This window comes from Anabas testudineus, chromosome 21, assembly GCF_900324465.2.
Source record: "Anabas testudineus chromosome 21, fAnaTes1.2, whole genome shotgun sequence".
Lineage (NCBI taxonomy): Eukaryota > Metazoa > Chordata > Actinopteri > Anabantiformes > Anabantidae > Anabas > Anabas testudineus.
The window spans coordinates 10,121,687-10,146,198 of NC_046629.1; the positions used below are offsets into that span (position 1 = coordinate 10,121,687).

The window sequence follows — 24,512 nt, forward strand, 5'->3', positions numbered from 1 at the left end:
TAATAGTTTTAGATTCCATTTAATTACTTTTACTCAGGCCAATTATATAAAAAAACAAACAGGCAACAAACATAACCTAAATATTAAAGATAATGTCGCATGATCAGTGTGTCTTGAATTTTAATAAAGTCAATCAAATTACAACTTTATAAGGTGGATAATATTGCCAATGCTCTGTTTATAGGTTGCTAACAGTTGGAGACATTTGAACTAATGTTGTCAAGCATCACCTTAGACACTGACATCAATTATTCTCTAACGATATATGATATTTATTATTTTTTTTATTATTTTACTTTACTGCCCTTGTTAAAAACTATGTAAGATATTACTGTTATATATTATTATTTGCTCCTTGATTGGAGCGTTCGATCATTTCTCGGTCTTGAAGGAAAAGTGAAACACGAGGAATGTGTCAGGTGTGGAGTTGCTTCTAAACGTTACTTTAACATCTCACTGTTTTTAACAGCTTCACACTCTGACGGTGAGATCTTTACAGTCTATGACCTCCAGCCACCAGTAACATTTCTTGCCATTTTCTGTTGTTGTGCTGTATTAACCAAACAGCTGGTTACTGTCTGTTCATGTGTGTGTGTGTGGGTGTGTGTGTCCATAGGCATTTACTCCGCAGCCTAAATATTCACACTTCACAAATCCAGCTGGTTATCCCCACTAAAATCCTCTTTCCAGCAAACACAGGAAAAGAAAATCCTCCTGTTTTAGTGATAGCAACAGGTTTGTTCTTCCCTCCCTTTTCACTCACACACACATGCACCATTCTTCATCCTTACTCCACAGTTGGTAGCTGTTTGCTGACAGGCCCGGTCAAGGTCAGGGTCAGGGGAGAATGACTCCAGGAACGGATGAGACTCCTGAATGGAGGTTTGGAAGGAGACCTGATAGGGTCATTACATCACTTCACTAACTTGTCTCTCCTCCTCCACCATCAGACAATTAGCTTCCATCTGAGAAGAAGCATCATGTTCGATGATAGATTTGCAGACATATCATTATTCTCAGGTGAAAAAGTGCTCAGCAAGTAAAAAAACAAGCTTGTAAAAAATATTCAAAGGGTGTTTGACCTAGAGGATTCCTTTCTGCTGCTGTTTTCCTGTCCCTTAGCAAAGTATTGGATTCAGAATGTAGGTAGGGACTTGTTTTTATGGAACAAGGAAATATTTGCCATTTATAGCTGCAACCAAATACACAGGCCGCCTTGTTCCCACAAAAACAGAGGCCGTCTATATAAAAAAAAAAAAAAGATCAGTGGACCGTCATTGTGCTGGGCTTCCTGAGATGTGTCATTTCCTGTTCTACATCAGCTGTTGGGGCTTTTCCCATGGTGGAACAGACAGTAATAGCTGTCCTGCTGTGCCCCTTTGGCTCTATCTGTCTTTCTCTAGCTGTTTTCATGCCCACTATAATGTACAGGATAAGAAGAGGCAGTACGATCTTGCAGATCCACGATGCCGCTGTTCTTTAATCTGAAGTTTAAAATCAGGAACCACCCCCCCGTCAGAACTGAAGACAGAACGACGCCCAGAACAAAAGACGGCTTGATCGGCCAAAAAAAAGTTTTCTGGGTGCACACAGGGATCCTTATGTTCAGTTTCTCATGGTGTCCTCGTTGTTCATGCGTGGAGACCACAAACAGCTCCGTTTTTACAGCACCACCTCACTAACAGCTCCTGGGATTCATAAAGTTGCCAACTTGTGTTTGGCTGGGTGATTACCGCTGTGCTCGAGCTTCACATTCAGCTGTAAAGTCTTGTGTACTCCTTCAGCTACTGCATTTGCCTAATTTATTTTCTCATTACTCCATTTTAAGATGTTTGTTAAATCTCAGGACTTCAATTCACTAATGATGCAGAAGAAACAGTGAGGAATTTTGGATGTGTGTTAGTGGGATTTGATATATTTCTGTGTGCGTCCACTGCGCTTTCTGCCAGGGGAGTGGGTGGTACGGCTGAGGAGACAGCTTGCCAACGCTCTGCTCTCACACTAAAGCAGAACACCCATGAAATTATCATAAAATTAACATATTTCTGACTGTCTGACTGTCTCTCTCACGCTCTCTCTGCCTCATTTTAATGTCTGGATTTATAATCATCCACACTGTATGTCATGGTGGCTATTGAAGAAAACAAGGCATGGCACTAACACTGATTCATAAAATACCTCACGTGCGCCTTTAACATCTGAAACATAATCCATTCTCTTCTCCTCAGGCACTGATCTCATCTTATGTCGTTATCCTCAATTCTTGATGCTTGTTGTTGTCTTTATTGCCTGCTGTTCTTTTCTCTCTTCTCTTTCCACTCACCCCAACCGGTCGAGGCAGATGGCCGCCCACTATGAGCCTGTTTCTGCTGGAGGTTTCTTCCTCTAAAGGGAGTTTTTCCTCTCCACTGTTGCCTAATGCTTGCTCAAATGGGATTGTTGGGTTTTCTCTATAATTTTTTGTATAAATATTTTCTGTAAGGTCTTAAACCATACACTGTAAAGTGCCTTGAGATAACTTCTGTTGTAAATTGGCGCTATACAAATAAAATTGAATTGAATTGAATTGAATACAAAAACACTTTTAAACCTACATTAGCTGACATCTGATGTGTGAACATCTACGAGCTAAGTAACGAGCTGTAAAACAATGTTGGTATGGTGTTTTAAAGTAGTTATGGTAAATGTGTTAGCAAAAACCTCATTATTTACACATATGAGAGACACAAAGTCATTGTTCTGGTCACCCAGTGAATACACTCTATGTCTAATATGCTCAGCTGTTATTGGATGGAAAATGGCTGCTTCCACGTTTCGTCACCACAGGCAACACTGCTTATATACAAGTACTCATTTTACTAATCGAAAAATAATGATTTAAGTGTTTCTTCATTAGGGAAGACCCTAATATTTTTTTAAAGCTGCCAAGGCTCCGAGAGGCCCTAACTTCTGACTGAATGGTTCTGCTCCAGTAAAGTCAAGACGCTGACATGACAGCCACCATTTACCCATTAACAACCATCACTTTATTACTACAGCTGTTACAAGTCTCAGCCAATGCAGGCAGCTGCGAAGGATCAGTTCGACCCATTCATTGAGGCATTCTCTCCTCAGGGATACAATTTGGAAGGAAAAGAGGTAAACGCAAAGCAAAAGAGGCATGGGATGTCTATGAGGATCCATCTTGGTTTCCATTGTACTGACAAACAAGTACAGCTGTTGGGTCGTGCAAATGGAGGAAAAACCTCAACAAGCAACTAGTTTGTTCCAGTTTGTGCAAGATACTTAAGCCTTGGAAAATGAACAGCTCAAAAATGAATGCAATGCAAAGGACAACTTACGCTGCCTGGCTTCTCATGAAGCGCTTATCTTTCAGGAAACAAATGGTTAAGTAGCCGTATCAGTGTGTGTGTGAGAGAGAAATGTTTGTACAATTCATCTTTGGCAGGCTGGATGTTTACTTCTCCTTTTCACAGACAAAGCAGAAATGACACTGAAGTTTGACTGCCGAACGAAAAGCTCTTCACAATCTTGGCACTGTCGTTATCACATTGGCAGAGACCGATTGAAATCCTTTCCTTCACGTCCGGCCGATGCAGGGAGAGAGTGAGAGAGGGAAGGAAGAATAGAGAGAGAGAGAGATGATGGTGACATCAAACCTTCATCCTTCAAATGAGGAATGTGCAACTTCCTCTCTCCGTATCTCAGGTCAATGGTCAAACCTACTGTAAAGTGAGTCCCTCAGGACCCGGCCTTACTGGTAGGCAGTTTATACATTTATAGCTCCTATGAGCACTCACTTAAAAATAAGAAAATTAAACTGTCTAATTTCTCCTCTGGACAGTTTGAAGTGTACAAAACTCTAGTTTGTGTTGTTTTACTCATGGTGGTCTATTTACTTATTTTCTTCAGTACATATGTATTTGTTGGAAGTTTTGGGTCTATAAAATCTTCCTTACTCAACTAGCAGGTACAAAAAGCTCTGTTAACAAGATTAGTGTTTATATGTTTTGAGTGGTGATTTTGTAAGTGTTTATCTGAGTTACTCCACAAGCTTGTAAAAGCTAAGATTACACAGAAACTACTTCTCTGTGTCCCTGTGTTTGAAAAAAAAAAAAAAAAAAACATGATTGGAAGAACAAATGAAACGTTGCTTGTTTCCCCCAGTGACCGTGTGTTAAGATGTTGTAGAAACTGTTTGCTGTGTGATTCTTGAAGGTATCACAGTCACTGTCAGAGCTACCTGATGATCTGAACGGCACGTGCCTGAGGCATAAAGCAGTTTTAGTCATGCAGAACCCCTGGCACTCACTTTAAGTGTGTTATATCAGCTTGTTTAGTCTATGTCTGTGTCTCGGACTGAAAAACCCCCTGCATAAGGACCTATTCTATTTTCTCTGCTTCCACTCCTTTTCCTAATCAGTCTCCCACACTTGTGACACTCCCTCCACTCTCATCTTCTCTTTTACTGAGGTCAATGGTGTAAATTTTATCACTTATTTTGTTTGATGTGTAGTGTTGAGTATTTCACACTAATACGTTTTAGCAGCACTTTAATATTTCAGACTTCTTTATATTTCCTCCAGGTTCTGGTGATTGTAGAAGTACTGTTAAGTACTGCTTCACTGTGCAGCATCGCACAAGTTGAGGTATGTAAAACATGAAGCAGGTGGGAGGAAGGTATGTGCATTCATCAAGTAAGTCAATGAAATTACAGTTTGCAGTGGAATTTGGAAAGAATCAAATTTATCATGGCCTTATTTGGTAACCCAAGAGGCAGAGCTTGTTAACATAAAGGTTAAAGAAGAGAGAAAGAAAAGACGCAGAGATGTCTGCAGATAGAACTGTTTGGAACAGCCGTTCCAGTTTCAGACTCACCCTGGCACCCTTCTCTGGGAAACATTTACAGCCGCCGCTGCAGTCTCTTCCTCCACAGGGGCCACTGTTCTTCTTCACACCCTGTCAGATACAAACAGACAACATGAAGGTTAGAGTCGGGCTGTTAGGAGCCAGCTGATAGCTGTCAAATATTTAGAAAGCTAACGTTTTGCTGCCCACTTGACGTTTGGGCTCTTGTGCTGTTCTCAGCTTTCTTCTTTGTGCACAGGACAAAGTGGGGGGTAAACTGTTGTGTGGTGTAGGCGTAACCGGCTGTGTTTATGTACACAGTGGTTTGTGAAAACACTTGTTGTTTATGCCTGTGACTCTGTTGCATTAGTGTGGACGATAGTCGAAGTGCTGTCCGCACAGTTGTGTATATTTGTCTGGTGTGGCATGAATGAGTCATGAGGAACGTCATGGACGGCCAAAGTCCTATTCATCAGGGAGGCAGAGTCCGGCCATTGACAGGAACAATTTGTCTTTGGATGTCTGCATACCAGCATAGCTACTTATCATCACAGGCTAATGTGTGACATGACACAAGCACACATATAGCTCCAAGGGTCAGTGTGGACATGGCATGATCAAAGGAAGCTGTCACCCAAACAGGATATCCCAGACCACAGGTCAGAGGTGTCAGGGCCTTGAGATAGCTGAAGACATGAATTAAGACAAAACGGAGTCTTGGACAATTGTATTTTACACCATTCAAGTTGAATCTGCTCCTCTGTCGTGACCATATTTCATATTCATAAAAAAAAAAAAAAAAGAAGCAAAACTTTAGAGACAGTGTAACATAATATATAGAAACATATATTTTAATTGCTGTAATCAACATATCGCATGTTCTTTTAATAGATGTGTGGGACTGGAAACTGATTTTCTTACATAGTTGAACTGTTCCATTGAACTCTTCCCCCATGATGGTGAATGCTAATGAAACAAACTTTAGGGATTATGGTAAAAAAAATGTCTCTGTTGCCTTTCAATTAGCATAACAGGGGTGAAACTTTGACTACAGACATGCAGAGAGGCTCCAAACTGTGACGTCTCTGTCCTGTGCCAGCCTACACCATCCTCCTACACAGCCATACCATACCCAGCTTAGGCAGTGAATGCCTCTCCTCTCATTTGTAAAAAAAAAAAAAAAACAAGATCAAAATGACCACTTTATGCCCACAGAGGCAACAAACTAGATAAAGACTCAGAATAATTCTCCCTCTTCACTTTGACAGCAGATCCTAGCAGCTCCACTTACAAAGGCCACATTGAGACCCTCTTCTCACACAAAGACCTTCTTTTACCATAGAGACGCTGTCCTTTAATGATCCCCTGTCTCCATAACAAAAAGACCCTCTTCCCCTCCCTCATGGAATGCACAAGGCTGCATTTCTTTGTTAACTATTAGTGGATCTGAGGGGTTCCTTTCAAACTGCTGTTTGATATAGCTAAGACAAGCTGTGATGGATTTAATTTAGTCTGATCGTTACAGTGGCAGACTCAGTCTCTGCCCATATCTTAAATTTCAAAACGATTATGTTTATGTTATATTAGTATATAAAACATGCAAACCAAGCATGCTCTGCCTGGTGACTACCTATTCAAAGTTCTTACTTTCTGGAGTAGAGACAGAAAAGGAAGGTCACATTTTCCCAAAAAGGAAGTAGCACAGTCACGTAATGACCTTTCTCCACATTGAGGTGAACATCCAAAACACAGACAATAGAGTGTCACCTCCGCACAGGAACACAAAGGAAGGGCTTCCATAAAGGCAATTACACATTATGAAGCAATGCACCGTTGGTTCAACATTACAGTTTACAGGCTCAAAATAACCAGTGGCTGTTTTATCCAAAGACAATGGGATTGTCCTACAGTATCCTGTTTTCTCTGCCACCGTCACAATAAACGACACTTCGTCAAAACATTTTTCTGCCGCTTTGGTACCACTTGGAAAATAAATTAAATGATAAAATGTGCTATTATTTGCATCAAAGCTCTAAATAGGGCAACAACAACCCATCAAAAAAGGTCAAATGCTCATGAAATTGATGAGGTTCAAAGTGGTTCAGTTCATTAGATCCAGACCAAGACAAGTACTTTATTGCCAACAATGTCTGCCTGTTCCCTGGCATCTCTCGCCTCAGGATCTGATTAATCTCCGGCTATTAGCCCCAACAGTGGTGAACAAAGTCTTGCAAGTTATATTACTGTAAACTTGAAACAGACAGAAAACACTTGGAGAACTTTGTGACAGGTCTCAATTTTATTTTCATTAGTAAATAGCAAAACTCATTCAAATCGCATCGTACTTCACTGAATCTGTGTCACTACATCAAGGTTGGGGCACGATTCATATCAATTTTTATTTTTCTAGTGCTTTTCTGAATACTGAACACTGACAAAGTGTGAATTGTTTGAGTTCTTAAGAGTGCTCCCCTAAGTTTTACTGGCCACCGTGGACAGACTAACGTCTTTCTTAAAGAGAGATGTTGTTTTTGTTTCCTCCCTGCTCTTTATGGCTGCACTGGTGCTTTGCTCCGACTATGCATCAACCTCTTCAGCATAACGTACAGCACATGAAATACAAGCAGCTGAGACAACAGCACTTTTTCTCACACTGAGTTTTGAATCTTTTACAGTCCCTCCTGCTGATACACATACATTATCGTAATTAATGCCATTAATAACAGGAATCAAGGTACATGGCTTTGTGATTACATAGATTTAAAATTATACACATGGTTTAATGTGCAAATATTTGTCAACTTTTTGGACCTGTTGATCAACAACTTATACATATTTCCTCTAACTGTCAGAACATTTTGGAGCATATTATAATAGTTATATTCCAAAGCTAGGATAACTGGTAACCACCAGACTATTTGTGGCATAACTGTGGGTAATGACAATGTTTTTCACATCTTAAATCACTTGTAACTTAGACCAGTATTTTAGGCACATCCCACAATATAATTTCCCGTCTGACAGTATGATGCATTGTAAGTTCTGTTGCTATTCCTAAATGCATTTTAGCAGTATTTGATTGTATTATTACATTAAATATGAACGTTATATGTCTAATATACCGTGGAGCATTTTCCTTTGTGTTATGGGGTATGTACTGAATCATCTGATTAGTTTAGTTAATGAATTTACTGACATTAATGACATTGTTGATTAATTGTCTGTGAATTGACTAATCACTCCACTATTTCATATTGTACCACCACCATATAGTCTATTCTGACATGATGGTGTTTGGTTTGTGTGGCTGGTCTGTGGTCAACTTGATTCACTGTGGACTTGGTTTTTCTATGTACTGCATGCAATAGGTTTACCACAGACTTAACCACTTCCTAACATTTCCTGCCAGCGTAGAAATCCAAAATCAACATAACATCTCATCTACGAGAGCATGATGATAACAAGGCAAAAACACAGGACAAACGAAGACAAAACAAACTGAAGGAAGAAAAATATTGATGAGGAATTATATCAAATGAGTTCAGAAATGGACACATCATTGGCTGAAAGGTAAAATGCAACAAAAACACTGTAAAAGAGAGGAAAACAGTACAGAACATGTTGAAATCAGGGGTTAATGCAAATCAGTGCATAAACATTCAGGCAGTGGAATCTATAAAATGGATCATGAACCCCCCCCCCCCTCTAAAATGGAAACTGCACAAGACACACACACACAGAGAAGCAGAAAAATGCATCCATGGTGTCGCCACAGCTGTAAATTCTGCTTCGCCCCCTGTAAATTACTCAGTATAACATCCTATGGTTGCAAAAGATTAACAAACTAAAGACACAATTTCGGGGTGTGGCTGGCGTGATGTGATGTTATTATAGTGACAGAAAAGGCATGTTCCAAAGTAGGTCTGTCCATTTCCTGTTCCATAGGTGCTGTTATTTGTCTGCAGATATCATAACCAGGAGAAATGTTCTGTACTCTACTTGTTACAGAGATACTATTTCTCATTTGCTGTTGTTTAAACATCTCAGCAATCAGAGCTCAACCCCGACGCCACATAAAGATCAGGTAACAATCATTCTCCACTTCAGGTGATGACAAACTGCTTCTTTTAAATAATATCTCAGGTTTCACATAAACACACACACATACACACACACACACACACAGTGGAACATAAATAGTGTTTATGTGAGACCCCCACTGTGTTAGAGGTATCAAATGAATAGAGATCACAGACTGCTGCAGATCAGTAGCGTGTTTGATCTGAGATTGGTGGCGACACCGTTCGTTCCTGTCACTGACTCACACTACAGGGAGGACGACACAGATGAAAGTGAGGCAAATGAGACCGCTGTGATAACTGTAACGAAGACTTTGAAGGCTGCTAGAGAACAGAAACAGAAAGCTGAATTCAAGAAGGAAATCTGTGACCATGTGAGGTTGAGTTCTGAGATTTCTGTCAAGGGCTGGTGCTCGCCCTTAATGAAGCATCTGACCTGTGGCCTTTCCACTCTGACCTTGACCCGAGGAATGTCTAATCCCAGTACGACCAGTGCCCTTTTGCAATTGCTCTTCAGGTAATGCGTGGACCTTCAGAGGGCTGCTAGCATTACCACTGACGTTAAAAAGGCATGAGTAAACTAACATAAAGGCAACACTGACCTCTGGACTCAAGAGGGGTAGGGGAAGGAAAATCAACACCCCCATAATTCTGCCAGTAGAGTACGAGGTGTTTGGACAAAAAGAAAATGAACCATCCCAGGTCAGTGTGAGGTGTCCACAAAACTACAACTGAGTATTTCACCTTCTTTAAAGTAGGCGAACCATTCTTATGTAGGTATAAAGTTGATTCTCTTGTTTTACCAGTGTAATTCAGAACTGGTACAGTATGACCACACTGTGTCTTTGAGAAATAAGTCACCTTGCTTATACCCATATCCACACAAGGTTATTTTATTCCATTTAACAATTTTTAAACATATAAAATAAAATATGTATTTATATTTGTCATAACTGTATATGTTACATACACAATGTATGTGAAATATGGGGTTATATATCCAGGAAAGGGGATGTTGTAGATTTTGGGGTTTTCACAATTTTCATTCAGACTGTGTATGTCTTTGTGTACACATTTATATACTGTACAGTATATGTGTATATGTCACTGTTACAATCTGCAGCAGACGCCCTTCTTCACAGTAACACATATATATATATTTGATGGAAGCATGCTGCACCGTATCTATATGCCAGGGTCAGAGTGATTGTGTGCTGGATGTGTTTTACTCCCTTTGCCAGCTGAGAACCATCTCTGTGAAGGACTGACCGTAATGCATGCCAGAGTTGACATCTGCAAATTAACTAAAATCATTGCAAAACTAATGACATTCCCCGGAGGTCAGCACAGCTCTTCTTCGTTTTCTTTTTTTACATCATAGAGTATGTTTATGACTGTATCTGCCTATGTGCTACACAGTTTCTGTTCAGAGTAGGAGATATTTTGACACAACTAAGCTAAGTGTGACATAATTTTACTAAACTTGGCAATAAAGTTGAATGCTCATTATGTGGATGAAGCTTTCCTTCCAAGTCTTTCCTATACAACATCATACTTGAGTTTTGGTTCAACTTAAGGCCCAGTGCTGTAGTTTAAGGTGTTTTCACTGCAGCAAATTTTTGTAGACTTCCTGTGTACTAAGTGAAGTCAGGAAAAAACAAAGAGGAGTGTAATGGATTGGGGTTTTTCACTGTATAAAAGAGAAGAGGAGAAGAAACCTGTGACTGTGAGGGGAGATATATAAACATAAAGCAAACACCCAAACTGAAAAGAGTTTAAAAGCAGAGTTGGTGTTCAAATCATGCTGTGATTGTTCTCCTGTGGCTGTGTGACTCATATTGTATGTGGGCTGTAGGAAATGTTTCCTTCACAATATAAATTTAGAAGTCTGTTGTAGCAAAGTACCTCTGATGTTTAATTTACAGTATCTGGAAAACTGTGATGGATACAGTAGAATACGTGGAAATGCTTGATCTGCTCTGTTCTGCATCATTTCAACAATCAATTCACTTATTAGGTTATTTTATACACATTATACTGATCGTTTTTTTCTAAACACTAAATACCAGCGTAAAAAGTAGGGCAGGATGTCAAACGGTCAAGTTTATCAGTTCCGCCTTCCGGCAATAGTGCAACATAGAATTGAGTCAAATAATCACGTTTTAACTCTTAAACAAAGACACTCATATGTAGTGTACATACAGTAGCCAGAAAAATCTAAACATCAAACGTAGCCAAGTTTGAGTTGGCATCATTTTTATTACAGATTTGTGTCTTGATATAATTATAACCATCATAACTATGACACAACAGCCTCTAACAAAAGCATGCTATACAATTTAAAGTAGAGGAAGTAGCGCAGAGACTGGAGACTGGGTTACTCTGCAAAAAGCAGGACATGACTTAGAGCGTCAACATGAACAAGAGCAGAGGGACCTGAAAGAACCACGGCAAAGCAGAAACTCCCACAGTGTTCCTCTGGATAAGCTCCAGTGCAAACACAGCTCTAGTTTCTGCCCCGGGCCTGAAACATCTGGAACTTCCCTCTCCTTAACTGGCCTAAAGTCACACAGAGACTCAGCCTCATTTCCCAAAGGGCCATACTTATAATCAGGGCTTCCTGCTATAGAGTGATCTAAATTGAAGTGGAATTAGACCCATATCTGTTCTGGGCCTTGGTGCTAAAAGGCCAACCTGTCAAACCTTCTTATGACGATAATCCTGCTGTTCACCCCTAAGAGTCAGATGATCAGTAACATCCAGGTGGTAGGATGCATTCAGTCACATTCAGACACCTGAGAGCCCCGAGAACAGACAGGTTTTGTTATTTCCAGTGAAGAATAAGATTATGTCAGGTTAAATTTAGTTAGTCCTGTATTATTCATCCAACTAAACAATTCATATGCTAGAATTAGAGTGCGTCGAGGAACCGAGAAGGAGGAGATAGTAACGATCTGAAAACCAGTTGGTGTGAAGCCAGTTATTCTGGTCTTCGTGTTACAGGTACAAAAACATAAAGAGTGCAGCTTTAAGCTCAGTGCTAATGTTTGCATGCTAACATGCTCACAGGTATCATGTTCATGCACATTTAACGTCTACCTTTGTTTTTCTTTTTAGCATATTGGTATGTTGACATTTACTACAAGTGACATTAACCAATGTACCAAATAAAATTTAAATGCGATTTGATATGAAGGCAGGTGCCAAATTTCCATCTATTAAAACTGCAAGGATTATTTTTTAACTCCACACTTCAGTCCAGACCACAAAAGTGAAAATTTCACTAAAGCAATTAAAATTAATTCTGGAACATGGATATCTGTACCACATTTTATGGCGACCCATCTAATGTTTGTTAAGATATTAAAGGCTGGACCAAAGAGGTGGCAGATAGATGATACTGAAATTACCATCATCATCCCTCTTCTAAAAAAAAAAAACAGACAGGACATGAGAGAGACAGAGTGTGAGAAGGGGAAATTGGACATAGTTATGTTATGACAATGACTGCGTTTAACTTTGTTAACATCTTTCCCATGACAAGAAATAATTCAGGCTGGTCAAATTAGACCACAGCTGGGACTGAAGCGACGTATGTCTCCAGATCAGCAGCAAAATGAGCAGTGAGCTCAGTAAATGGACATGTCGCGCTTAATGAGATGTCATTATTTTTACATTATGGAGGGCTTAACACAAACTGTAGGATATGATTAGTTCCAGCTCAGTGCACCTCTAACTACCCATTAAATAAAACAAATAAATAAACAAACTAAGAAAAAATCCAACCAGCACACACACAGCTCAGATACATATTGTGAGAAGACGTACATGTTCTTATTATAAACACAGCTGAAACAATCCTTCCATCTGAGATCACTGAGAGGACTCATTTCTCTTGAAGAGAGACAGACAACCAGAGATGCACGTGTAGGAGAGACACATGAATCACAGAGGGCATAAATGGTGACAGAGACAAATGTGAAGGAGACAAGTTGAGAGTGGAAGAGTAGAAGAGAGGCAGGACAGACAGGACTCGCTGCCAAGTGTCCCTTGCAGAGATAGATGGAGAGCCAGTGGGGGGACAGAAGACAGAGACCAGGGGCATAGTGATGCTATAAAAGGAAGTGAGGGACGGAGCTGTACAGGGAGTCTGAAGCCTGGGAAGACTGGAGGCCACAGCTTTGGAATTTCTTCCGACAGCCTGATGTCACCCCTGTGTCCCTCCATTAATCACTGAGTAATGGAGAAAGGGCAAATAAAGGGTAAATATACTGTATATGTACATTATAGAGGGATTTTCCAGAAGCAATGTCCACAATGACTTTACTTCTGAGCTTAATTCCAAGAGAGAGTTGAAAAGGATGTTTTTGTGATTGTTTAGTGAATATGAAATAAAGCTGCACATATTATAATAATCATCTAGGGTTTACTTTAAGAAGTGTTTTAGCTCATATGTTTATTCAGAACATTCTACAGAGTTCACAAACACCACTGTGAATAGATATGTATTAGTACGCATCTTCAAGATTAAAATACTGTACATATTGTAGACAGCTTAGTATGGAAGCACATAATTGTGTACATTTAAGTATGTTCTTCCAGGATGGAAGTAATCATGTATTATTGGTTTCGTTAATTTAGTACAAGCTCATTACAAACTAAAAACTGTTTACTTCACAGTCTGTACAGCACATGAAGCCTTCCATCCTTAAAGGCTTTAAATAAGGAACCCCTGACACAGCTGACTGTCTACACAGTGAAGTACGCTGCTAACATATGTAAAATCTTTGTCTGTGTGTAGCAGACAGCTGTGTTGTGTTATTACTGTCATGCTCTTGGATCTCTGGAAGGACTGTAAAGATCCAGTAATGTGCTAGAAAGCAGTAATGTAAAGACAGTGGATCCGTGTTCAGTAATGAGATCAAGCTACAGAGACCAGACAGACCTCACAAACATTCAGATACATACGCTCCCCTCCAAAGGTATTGGAAAGGTTTTCAACCAAGTGACTGACAGGTGTGTTCAAACAAAAGCTGCCATCCTCTTAGTTACGTACCAGATCCAGCACCTGGAAATAAAAGCTGAACTGTTCTCTTTTGTCTCATATTCATCTTTTAATGTCAAACCTAAATGTTTTCAGTCTATAGCAAAAATAAAGTAACTGGCCTCACTTTTCCAATACTTTTGGAGGGGAGTGTATATGTTTTAGTGCATTTAAAGTTTATCCCATAGGATCTACATATAGTGTTTGAACAGTTGTGAATATAAATCTTGGTTAATAATCTCTGGAGCAGCCTAACTATGTGGGTTCTTGTAGAACCCCACATAGTTTGGCTGCTCCAGAGCCAAATCTCACACACATTTAACTCCACCCGTTTCCTCTTCCTGTTTAGAAAGCTCCTCTGGATAATGTATTTTCTCTTCACACAATCCAGCACTGAGGAAGTTTCCCATAAAACTGAACTTCACTAAGCCCACGATTAACGCAGGCCACACTCGGGCCTAGACGCACACAATGAAGGAGAGCAAAGTGATTGACTAATTTAGGATATCTGTCAGTAGAGCACATGATTTACTGACCTTTTAACCCTCTATCTCAAAACTCTGCTTACAGAAATGTTCACAAGTGTACGTGCAATCTGGTTTTAGGAAGCGTCCTACACGAATGGGGGCACACAGCCAAGCTCACCAGGCCTTTCCTCACTTTTACAATGCGGAACCACAGAGAGGCTAATCAAATAATAACCACCAAAGTTGTGTTTTACAAAAACACTATTCCTGAGGAAACAATCCTTATGAAAACAAAAGACACACATAATGTACACCCATTGCACATGTGAAACACGCACGTGCCCATCCATCTACTGTGCACAGACCTAACACAAACGCAGAGGCTTATCCCTCAGTTGAGGGAAACACCTCAGTGGAAACTGCAAACCGCCTCTGCTTCGTTCTCCCCCTCACTATACATCACTACACTACACAATCGCACACACACACCAGTGACACATGTGCTTCTCATCCAAGACCGTGACTTCCTGCAGCGCAGCACAATGGGCTCTTCCCCTGATTGTTACAGGCAGGCATTGACTATATCACAGCCACTATTTTGGCAGGAGATGTGCTGGACATTTTTCTGCCCTTATCACATGCAGACATCTTTCTTTCGCCGCGGACACATGCCTTCCTCCCCCATAAAACAATCACATGCAAAAGGTCAGTCACGTGTCTACTTTCCATTTGGTGACCCCATCACGCATTACTCCTTCACATTTAAAAAGTTCTTAAACTTTTTCTCTTATGGGAATTCAAAATAAACAGATTTAGTTTTACCATGTGGTATTTATTCTAAAGCCAAAAAGGCACATGTGGAAACAAAATTTATCACAATCATCCACTTAGCTGAGAAGAGTGTAATTGCTAAAGCAGACATTGCAGCTAGGTTTCCAGGTACTGTGGGTATCTGTAGCCAAAACATACTCCACAGACCAGAATCCCACAGCTCACACATCCGCTGCCAGCATCATCCCTTCACTCCACCGTGCTTAAACACAGGCTGAAATATATTCTCAAACACATAAGAATCAGAGATTCTCAAAGGGCACTATATGAAACATCCTGTTAACATTTCTGGCTCAAGAGCCTTCCTTCCTCCTCCAAAGGACACGGATAAACTGTATCTGTATTTGTGCACATACATCCATGCACAGAGCCGTGCTACTGCTCTCATGAGCCACGGGGCTCAATTTTACCACCAAAATATGTAGAATTCAGAGCAGGAATTTTAGAAAATAGGATCTGTCCCCTAGGCCATGTGCAATGTGGCAAAGCATGTGTGACCAACAAAGAGAGCTTTGAGGGTTTGGTGAGCGTCAAACCAACTAGATTCATGGTGTTAGCTGTGTGAAGGATGAGTAAAGAAGAAGAGAAAAGTTAAAATCCTAAACCTCATCACTGCTGGCAAACTGTTACAAGATGTGTGTCTTCGAGTTGAAACAGCTTTCAGATATTATTGATCACTTTTCATGTCAAAAATCCCAAAGATATACAGGGTCCGGTTTAAAAAATGTGAGGATTTTTAATATGTGGTACTACAGACCACTCTAAAAGAACGACCTCCTAGATTTCAACCGGTTGGTCACTCCACAGAAACTGCACTCCTGAAGGTCATGAGATAACTGTGGGGTGCAAGAGCTGCAGCTCAATCTTCTGTTTTAGTTCGACTTGATCTACTGGGCCACGTCTGGCCTGGCTTAAGTCCTACTTGCCTGAATGTACCTTCAAGGTGCAGTATCTTGGCAGGGACAGATTTCTAACTCTCACTGCCTCTCCACTGGTGTGCCACAGGACTCTGTTCTTGGTCCTCTACTCTTTTCCATCTATACCACATCTCTAGGTTCCATTATCCAGTCGCATGGTTTTTCCTGTCATTGCTATGCTAATGACTCACAGCTCTTCCTGTCCGTTCAACCAGATGACTCCACGGCCTCACTATGCGTATCTGCATGCCTCATCAACATCTTCATCTCAAACTCTCCAAGATAGAAGTTCTCGTTTTCCCAGCTGGGACTTGAATAACATCAGCATTCAGTCATTGTTCCAACTCTGTCTGCCAGGAACCTGGGGGAGGTCACTGATGATCAATTGAGCTTTACCGACCACATCTCCTCTTTCTCAAGGGCATGCAGGTTTTTAACATTCGGACTTTACAACACAACTCATTGAGAGGCTCTGGTCATATCTCGGCTTGCAAGCAGCACAACTCATTTTTAGTCAAAAAGGACATATTACACCACTTTTCAGATCTCTGCACGGGCTTACTGTAGCTGCCAGCATCAAGTTCAAAGCCCTGATAGATTGCCTTCAAAGTGGTCAACTCGACAGCACTGGCTTACCTGAACTCCCTCATCCTGGTCTACAATCCCTCTCACTCACTGCGCTCTGCAAGCGAACAACGTCTTGTGTTCGCCTCACCTCACCTCAAAAGATCCCAGGCAAAATCTTTCAGCTGTGATGTTCCACGATGGTGGAACGACCTACCCACCTCTGCATGCTCAGCTGCTTCACTCTCAACTTTCAAAAACGTAATTACTACTTTTGGTTTTTGGCTTGGTTTTACCCTCTGCATGTGTTGTTAAAAGAGCTGTCTATGGGAGAAAATCAAGACATGTTCAATTAAACAAAATCAATCAAATGCACTGCACAAACATCGGCTATAGCCAGTACAACAATTTGGAATTTCCTGAAAAAGAAAGAAACCACAGCTGATGACAGCAGGATTGTGAGAGCTGTGAAGAAACCCCCCAAAACAACAGTAAGTGACATCACCAGCAACCACCACAGAGCAGGGATGAAACTATTACAGAGCATTATTTAGAAGAAAACTTCATGTAAAGAAATACACAGACGCAAGCTCCTCAAAAAGCACAATCAGAAAGCAGAAACATACAGGGAGGAGCAACAAAAATTGTGCAATAAAGTTTTATGATCTGATGAGAGCAAGATTAACCTCTACCAACATGATAGAGAGGCCAACGTGTGGGAGCGGAAAGGAAGTGCTCAAGATCTAGACCAAACAAGCTAATCTGTAAAGCATGTCAGAGGTTTTATCATGGTTTGGGCTTGTATGGCTGAGTCTGGAGCAGACTCATTGATCTTTATTGATGCAATAATTCATAATAAGTAGCAGGTAGATGAATTCAGTTTTAAAACAATGTTATGTTGAGTAAGAGAGTTGAGAATGAATAAAAAGCTTCAGAAACCCCACATCCTGACTACTTTCTGTTCTTCACTTTCAATTTCTGTTCAAAGCTCAGCACAACTCTGAATGACATATCAGAGTAACTCCGTCTGGTCTAAAAACTGCTTCCAGTGTCGTTGGACAGTATGAACAGTACTTCTCCAGCCTTGGTCTTTACCACAGAGGCTGTTGCAACACTGTGCTGACACAGTGAGACCTGCGGCACATCATGAAGCGCCAGTTGTTTACAATGTGAAAAAAACACACACACAAACATCACATGCAAAATATCTTAGAAATTATATTTTCAATGTGCGAGGGAATTCCAGATGTTGAACATCACGTGGACTCAGATGGTGGGAAACAGTTTTACAGAACAAAGACGGGGGTCTGGTTCAAAGAACTCAGTCAGTCCCGAGGGTCAGATTGGGATTTGATATTAAATAGAAACACATTTTCTTAGACACAGTCGAGATTGAAGATTTCTGTGTGTGATGGGAACTTATAGTGATGAATGACTGACTTCACATTTAAATATTTAATATCCACTATTCAGCTGCCTTAATACTTTCAGACCATAATTAATGAAGGTGACTCATAAACTTTCAACAGCTTCTTTAATGCCCAGAGATTTAAATTGTTTCTCAAAACATCTGATGTTGGTTGTACGTCACACCCAGTAGCTATTTTATTTTTAGTTATTTCTATAAATCAGTGTGAGTTGATTCTCCATTGGCAGTTAACTCGCCTGCACAGAGCACATGGATGGTGTCAAACTAAAATTAGCCCTCAGTCTCTAAATATCACCACCAGAGGAGCTGAACTGTGTCACACGCTTCCAATTGAGCCCCGACCAAATTGGATAAGAGCAAGAGACAACGGGGCCTTCTTACACACAAGAGAGAATAACTTTTAATCTCAGTGCCTTGAGTATGATATTAAAACGTCTGACACAACCACTGAACATCTGACATCCAGCAAAAGCTGCAACAAGCAATAAAGCAAGATCCTCTCACATGTTGCAAGTTCACAAGCACGCGCACACGGATACAGCATCACACTTTGTGAAGTAGATGAGGAAAATAAGGGGGGTGAGAGGGTCTGAGAAAGAGAATAAAAGGTTATTTATAAAGGACCTTTTTTATTAGCTATTAGTTTGGCCCGGTCAGACCTACCTGTTGTATTCTCTCTCCCTCACCAACGTTTATGACAACTTGTAAAAGGTGAAATCTGTGTGAGGGTGTTTAAACAATTAAGCTTCTGAGAAGAAAAACAATAAATCCATTTATGGGAACAGAAAATATTTTCAAAGCAGAAACAGCTGAAAAACTGCAAGTGTGCCACTGACGGTGAACATGTATTTTGAACCACAAAACAGAGTCTTTCCTCATTTGAACATAAAAAAAAACCTGATTAGAAAAGGGAGATGGAATAAAAAGCTGAATTTTAACACAGATTGCAGGAATCAAATGAACATTTCCACTGTAACCATTCAGCCACACAGGAACTCCCCCTGAAATTGTCGTTCAACTTGTTTTAACATTGGCTTGTGAGTATTGGACTAATTCAGACTTGAACAAAATCTGAATTTATCTTTAAAGTCCAAATCATGGATATACTGTAAAATGTTTCATTGCATATTTCTGTTCTTTACTTCCCTATGAGGACACCATTTGTTTCCATCATTACTTTAATAGTCATTAATTACTGAACATTAAATTAGCTACAGACCTGTAACCTCCGTCTCAACTAATATCTATTCTTTATTATTTTATTCATTGTGCGATAGAGCAGATGTAGAACTTAAAAGTGTACACTGCATTATCTTGGTAATGTAACTTTGGGATGTGTTTGAGTGACAGACACACCCAAACATAAAGAATGTATGTATTGGCACCTGACTTTATGAGCTTCTCTGTAACATAAAAAGATAAACAGCTATAGAGCTGAAGAACACATCACCATGCCTGCAGAGGTCACGACCCCACCCCTCAGTAGTTCCCAGGTCGTGCGTCAAGCAAAGAGACATAAAGACACATGTTGCTTTGCTCGACGACTCAATTTGAAAAAAAAAAAAAAAAGTTGCAACATGAATTATTTCACAAGAAACTGGTTTGAGTTTTTCTGCTGTTTTCCAGCCTGCAGAACCCTCCTACTGGAGAAAACTCCCCAAACCAGACCCTCCCACAACGAGCAGCACCAGGAAAACACGAACCAGAGCGCGGACACAGCATGGCTTCACGTTTCACAGTTTACAAAAGAAGTTCATACACATAGAAATGAGAAAGACGAGTCAAAGAAAACTCACCCCGTGCACTCCTGACAGGAGGATGGCAGCCGAGAGGCAGAGGAGCAGCAGCCTGTGGGAATGACAGCGTCAATATCTGCGCCCTTGTGCTGCTGTGTCTGCTGTGAATTACGTTTAAACTCTGTTTACCTCAAATTCTTCAGGGCTTCGTTGTGTTGTCCCTGCATGGTCCCACTCAAGCAGACCTCAGACCTGAGTCCCACGCAGCTGTCCCACTTGTAGAGACGCTCCTACAGCATGATTGTCCGACCTGAAGCGCGTCAAACCCCTGAATCAATAAATCACAGCCAATGCGTCTGATAGGAGCATGAATGAACGTACAGCATCCCGCTTTGAATGTTTTGATGCACCAGCTGTTCTCAGCCAAGATTTACAGGTAGAAACTGATTAATAGACAGTTTGGCACTGATTTGCTCTCATTTTAATAAAATGCATTACTTACAGTCACTCCTGTTTTCCGCGCGGTGCTTGGATGAAGCAAATGAGTGTCACTGGCAAAGAGGTGCGCGGTTCCCGGACTGAGAGGTTTAGAACAGGTAGATCAACAGTGGCACCAAAAAACACCTCAGAAAGTCTCGCAAAAACGCCAAAGTGTGCCGAGCAGCCCCTTATCCTTACCGAGAGCAGTCAAAATGTTTCCAACTGCGAAGTTGAGCCCGTTAGCATGGGCGAGGGTGGTCGTTTTGGGAGGGGGTGTGGTGCAGCAGAAACAAGACCAACTTGCATTGATCAGAACTTCACATCGTCTCGGACAAAGATGCTGCTAAACGTGCTGCCCATGCTCCGGTGAACAGCAGCGAGTTACCTGAAGAAAGACGCAAAGAAGCGGACAACAGGGGGTTGACTGTGGGCACTCGGCACTGTTGCGCACACCGGTTCCAGCGCGCACCGCCACGATGCTGTTATCGTCCGGCACCCTGTTACTGCTGGCGGCTCTTTACTCTAATATAGACCCTTCAGGAGCTGAGGTAAGAGGATCAGTCTGTAACGGAGCGTTGTGCTGTGTTTTCAGGGAGTGGTGCATTAAATATCGTTCAAACTCTACTTGGTTATGTTAAGTAATACATTTAAACGTCAAGTGAAAACTTGGTTGGGATTCTGAGACTTGCTTCACACATGCAGTATGTAGTGTCTACATTTGCTCTCATGTATTATTCTGACCACACAGTATCTGTTTATTAGTGTCATCGAGACGCACGGACTTAGACTCTGTGGTGTTTTATGTGTAATTCTTTTTGTTTTCGTCGGGCTTTTTCATGCTGCTCACAACTTCACACTATAAGTTGGGTCCACTTCCAGTCCAGCCTCCGTCATTTGTGCTGGAGCAGAGAGAGAGAGAGAGAGAGGAGGAGGAGAGGAGAGGGTGGGGCAGAGAGGCTCTACAGTAGCACAAGTATGCGGGTGTGCTTGTGTTTAAAAAGTGAGGGATGGAGATGTAAACAGAGTTTTTATATTACTAGGTAACGTGGTTATAATTTGTCAATTTGTCACTCACAGACCGGGATGTACTGATCTAATCTACATCTCTACATTCCAGTTGACAACCTCAGGAAATCTTCTGATGCCAAAACATTTCCCCACATCTAATCTGCCTCACTCCCACTGCTGGTCACTGTGTATTCAAATATTATTTCTATATAAGTTAGTATGGAGAACAGCCAGATTTGATCACTAAAGTCCCAATAGAGATTGAAATAAGACAAGGTTGTCATTAGCAAATCTTTCTCAAGGAAAAGGTTTCAAAAATGGGAATTTCAGAACCTGACTAGACGAAACAGTTGGTAACATTTTGATGCTTTGCAGACCAAATTCAAAAGGAGATAATACACGAATTAGTATAATGGGAAACAGCAGTGGAGGAGGAGAACGCTTCTGCTTCAAGTCTCTTGGAGTAAAGAGACTTTCTGTTTCGGATTTGAACCCCTCCACCCCCCCCACTCACATGTATTTTCAGCTGTACTGGATTGTAGCTGCACATTGTTGTAAAGTGCCAACAATAAATACTCGAGTTGACAGAAATGATTCAGGATATTGATAAAGTTTTGCTGAAGACTTGTTATACGTGTTAAAAATACGTCTTGTGTTTTGCACATTCTTTTTTTCAATTAATAAAACCACCACTATTCACTAGTAACTGACTGCATTTCTACCTTCACACGAGCTTTGAGACAGGGAGCTGCGTAGGATGCATGGTGTCGACCCCCGGCATATCAAGTTTAACAAAACAGCAGAGAAAACATTTGTGCACTGGCTGGATTCATAAGCAAAATCACAAGACACGCACAGAACATTTGGACTGGATAAATTATAGGAGGAAGGTTGAGGAGGTGTATATCTGGCAGGACATTTTGTCACTGATCAGATGACACCAATGAAACTCTATTAATTCAGCATTCTGACTTTTTCTATTTTGACTTGCATGTTTTCCCATCGGCCCATGAGACGTCCAGAACAGGAAGTCTGTGATCCCGTTTGGGGCTTTCATCCATCCACACGTTCACAGATAAGAGAATGGAGCTTTTCTAATCATTTAGCTCCAGAAAAAATCACACAGATACTTTAAATTGAAATGCATTCAAAATGATTTCTGACTGTTCTCGCTACTGTGACCTGAACTTGTGATTTGCTGGAATTCACAATGAGCTTTGGTGTGTTTATCTCTTATTTTTTCCAAAGAAGTGGGATGTTGAGTATCAGAGTCTTCTTTTGGGCTTCTTCACAATCTAACATCAGGAGTGAAAATTTTGTCTAAACAACACTGTCAACCACTGATGTATGCAAGTTTATTTTTACCCTTTCTACTTAAAATGAAGCAACCAGCGCGTGTTTAGATCCACGGATACTTCTGATCCCAGTTTCTTCACTGTATCATCTGATCCGGCGTAAATTTCTTCATTGTTTATACAAAATCAACAGAGGAGAGTTTCTCTCCCCTGGCGGTCATTTAATCTGTTCAGAATGAGTCATTAGTAATTCCTAGAGGAGCACGAGGAGCATGAGGAGGAGGAGGAGGAAGAAGAAGGACAGATTAGCAGATCCCTGAACTGAAAGATTGTGTGTGGGATGTTGGATGGAGGGATTGGGAAAAGCAGTTGCTGGTGGGAAAGAAGAGCTTCTCGGTGCTGCCAGGTTCCCATTCCCGGCCTGCACATGACGTTCCAGGACAGCGCGACCCCCAGGGAGCATGAACACAGTATGGAGCAAGCAGCACTGAGAGCTGTTAATCTCTGTACAGCCCTGAGGAATGCATGCGTATTGTCCGCTGCAAACTGAGAATCATAATCGAGTCTCCTCTTGTTGCTCCTGCTTCCCAAAGTGCAGACAAGGCTGCTTGAAGTTTGGTCTAATGATGATGAAAACCTGATCCTGTAGACCACCCTCCTCCCGAACATCCCCTGCAGGGACCACAGCTGACCCTGTCACTGTCTGGCCACCAACCAAGCAATGCACCCTGGGGAAACACAACCCGGCTGACCCCTTTTCCCCAGCATTGTAAAAATGCCTACATTTGGAAGAGTTGTGTCTGTGTGTCGTTTTATTTTGACAGGCTCCTCTGGGTGGCAAAGATAATTCTACTCTGACCTTGATACTCAAGTAGCGTGGCAGGTATGCCCCACTTTCTGCCCACATGTGTGTGTGTGTGTTTCTCTGTATGTGTTCCCTGTCTGTGTCAAGTGAGGAGAGGATTATACAGAGGTTAATCATGCTAAAGCCGTCTCAATTCTGTGAGAAGTCATTTCATTCATTTGTCACAGCTGCATCTTACTTCTTACATATAAACCACTTTTTGTCCCATGTTCCCAAGATCAGCGAGCGTTACTAGTTACTTCCCAGAAGTGTATTGTTATGAGGAAAGTGCAATTTGTGAGTCATAAATGTCATTTGTGGTTTGAATGGAGATGGTGTAATGGATATATCTGCCTGTCAGGAGAGTGGGAGGTGGAGGATGATGGAGGGGAAGTCTGCTAGAGGAGGCAGAGAGGGAGGTGATGAGGTTTTGAGCCCCAGAAGTGGAGGAATGTGTGTTGAAACCAGAGATGACACCCCGTAGCAAATTTTTAGTCTCACTCTCTGACTCATAACGTCCACCTGCTGCTGCCAAATTGATGACTGATAAATGACAATGACGATAGTGATGATGGCGCAATTAGATTTATAACGTTTAGTTTTTCCGTATTAGGCTGCATGAAGTGAAGAGTGAGGTTTTGGCTGTCTTCTACTTCAGCTGTTCCCTCTTGGCAAAGCTTCTGTCTTAGTGTCCGGGTTTAGACACAACGGACAGGTGCAAGTATAAAGACTAGTTCTGATGGTGGTTATCCTGTGGGTCTGCGTTTGAGTTTCCTCTCCAGGTCGGGGCTTGGGTGTGTCTGTTGATGGATTTGTTTGTTTTTGAGTTCACAAATGGAAAATGCTGTGAAGTATCTGGTTAGAAACACGAGCAGAAGATGATGATGCCACTGAATTCCTGAACCCTTTTTGTGTTGCAGCCACTTTTAACAGAGGCTTAAGGTGTTGTTGGATTAAGCAAATCCATATA

The 24,512-nt window shown here is 41.2% G+C and overlaps 2 protein-coding genes across 5 annotated transcripts in view; one reads left to right on the forward strand and one right to left on the reverse strand.

Annotated features, from left to right (window-relative positions):
- The window catches only part of col4a2 (collagen, type IV, alpha 2), a 46,511-nt gene extending 25,910 nt beyond the window's left edge, over window positions 1-20,601 (reverse strand). For 3 of the 4 annotated variants that reach the window (XM_026376399.1, XM_026376402.1, XM_026376400.1), the window contains exons 1-4: window positions 20,418-20,601; window positions 20,105-20,243; window positions 19,976-20,027; window positions 4,879-4,959 (exon numbers count right to left, since the gene is read on the reverse strand). In XM_026376399.1, coding sequence (XP_026232184.1) covers window positions 4,879-4,959; window positions 19,976-20,027; window positions 20,105-20,142 — 171 coding nt within the window. In that variant the 5' untranslated portion in view covers window positions 20,143-20,243; window positions 20,418-20,601. The remainder of the gene's footprint in view (window positions 1-4,878; window positions 4,960-19,975; window positions 20,028-20,104; window positions 20,244-20,417) is intronic. The other variant, XM_026376398.1, reaches the window with a different exon arrangement.
- Window positions 20,602-20,812: 211 nt separating this feature from the next.
- col4a1 (collagen, type IV, alpha 1) overlaps window positions 20,813-24,512 on the forward strand; it is a 31,793-nt gene continuing 28,093 nt past the window's right edge. The window contains exon 1 of the mRNA XM_026376403.1: window positions 20,813-20,943. Within this exon, the coding sequence (XP_026232188.1) occupies window positions 20,872-20,943 (72 nt within the window). The 5' untranslated portion in view covers window positions 20,813-20,871. The remainder of the gene's footprint in view (window positions 20,944-24,512) is intronic.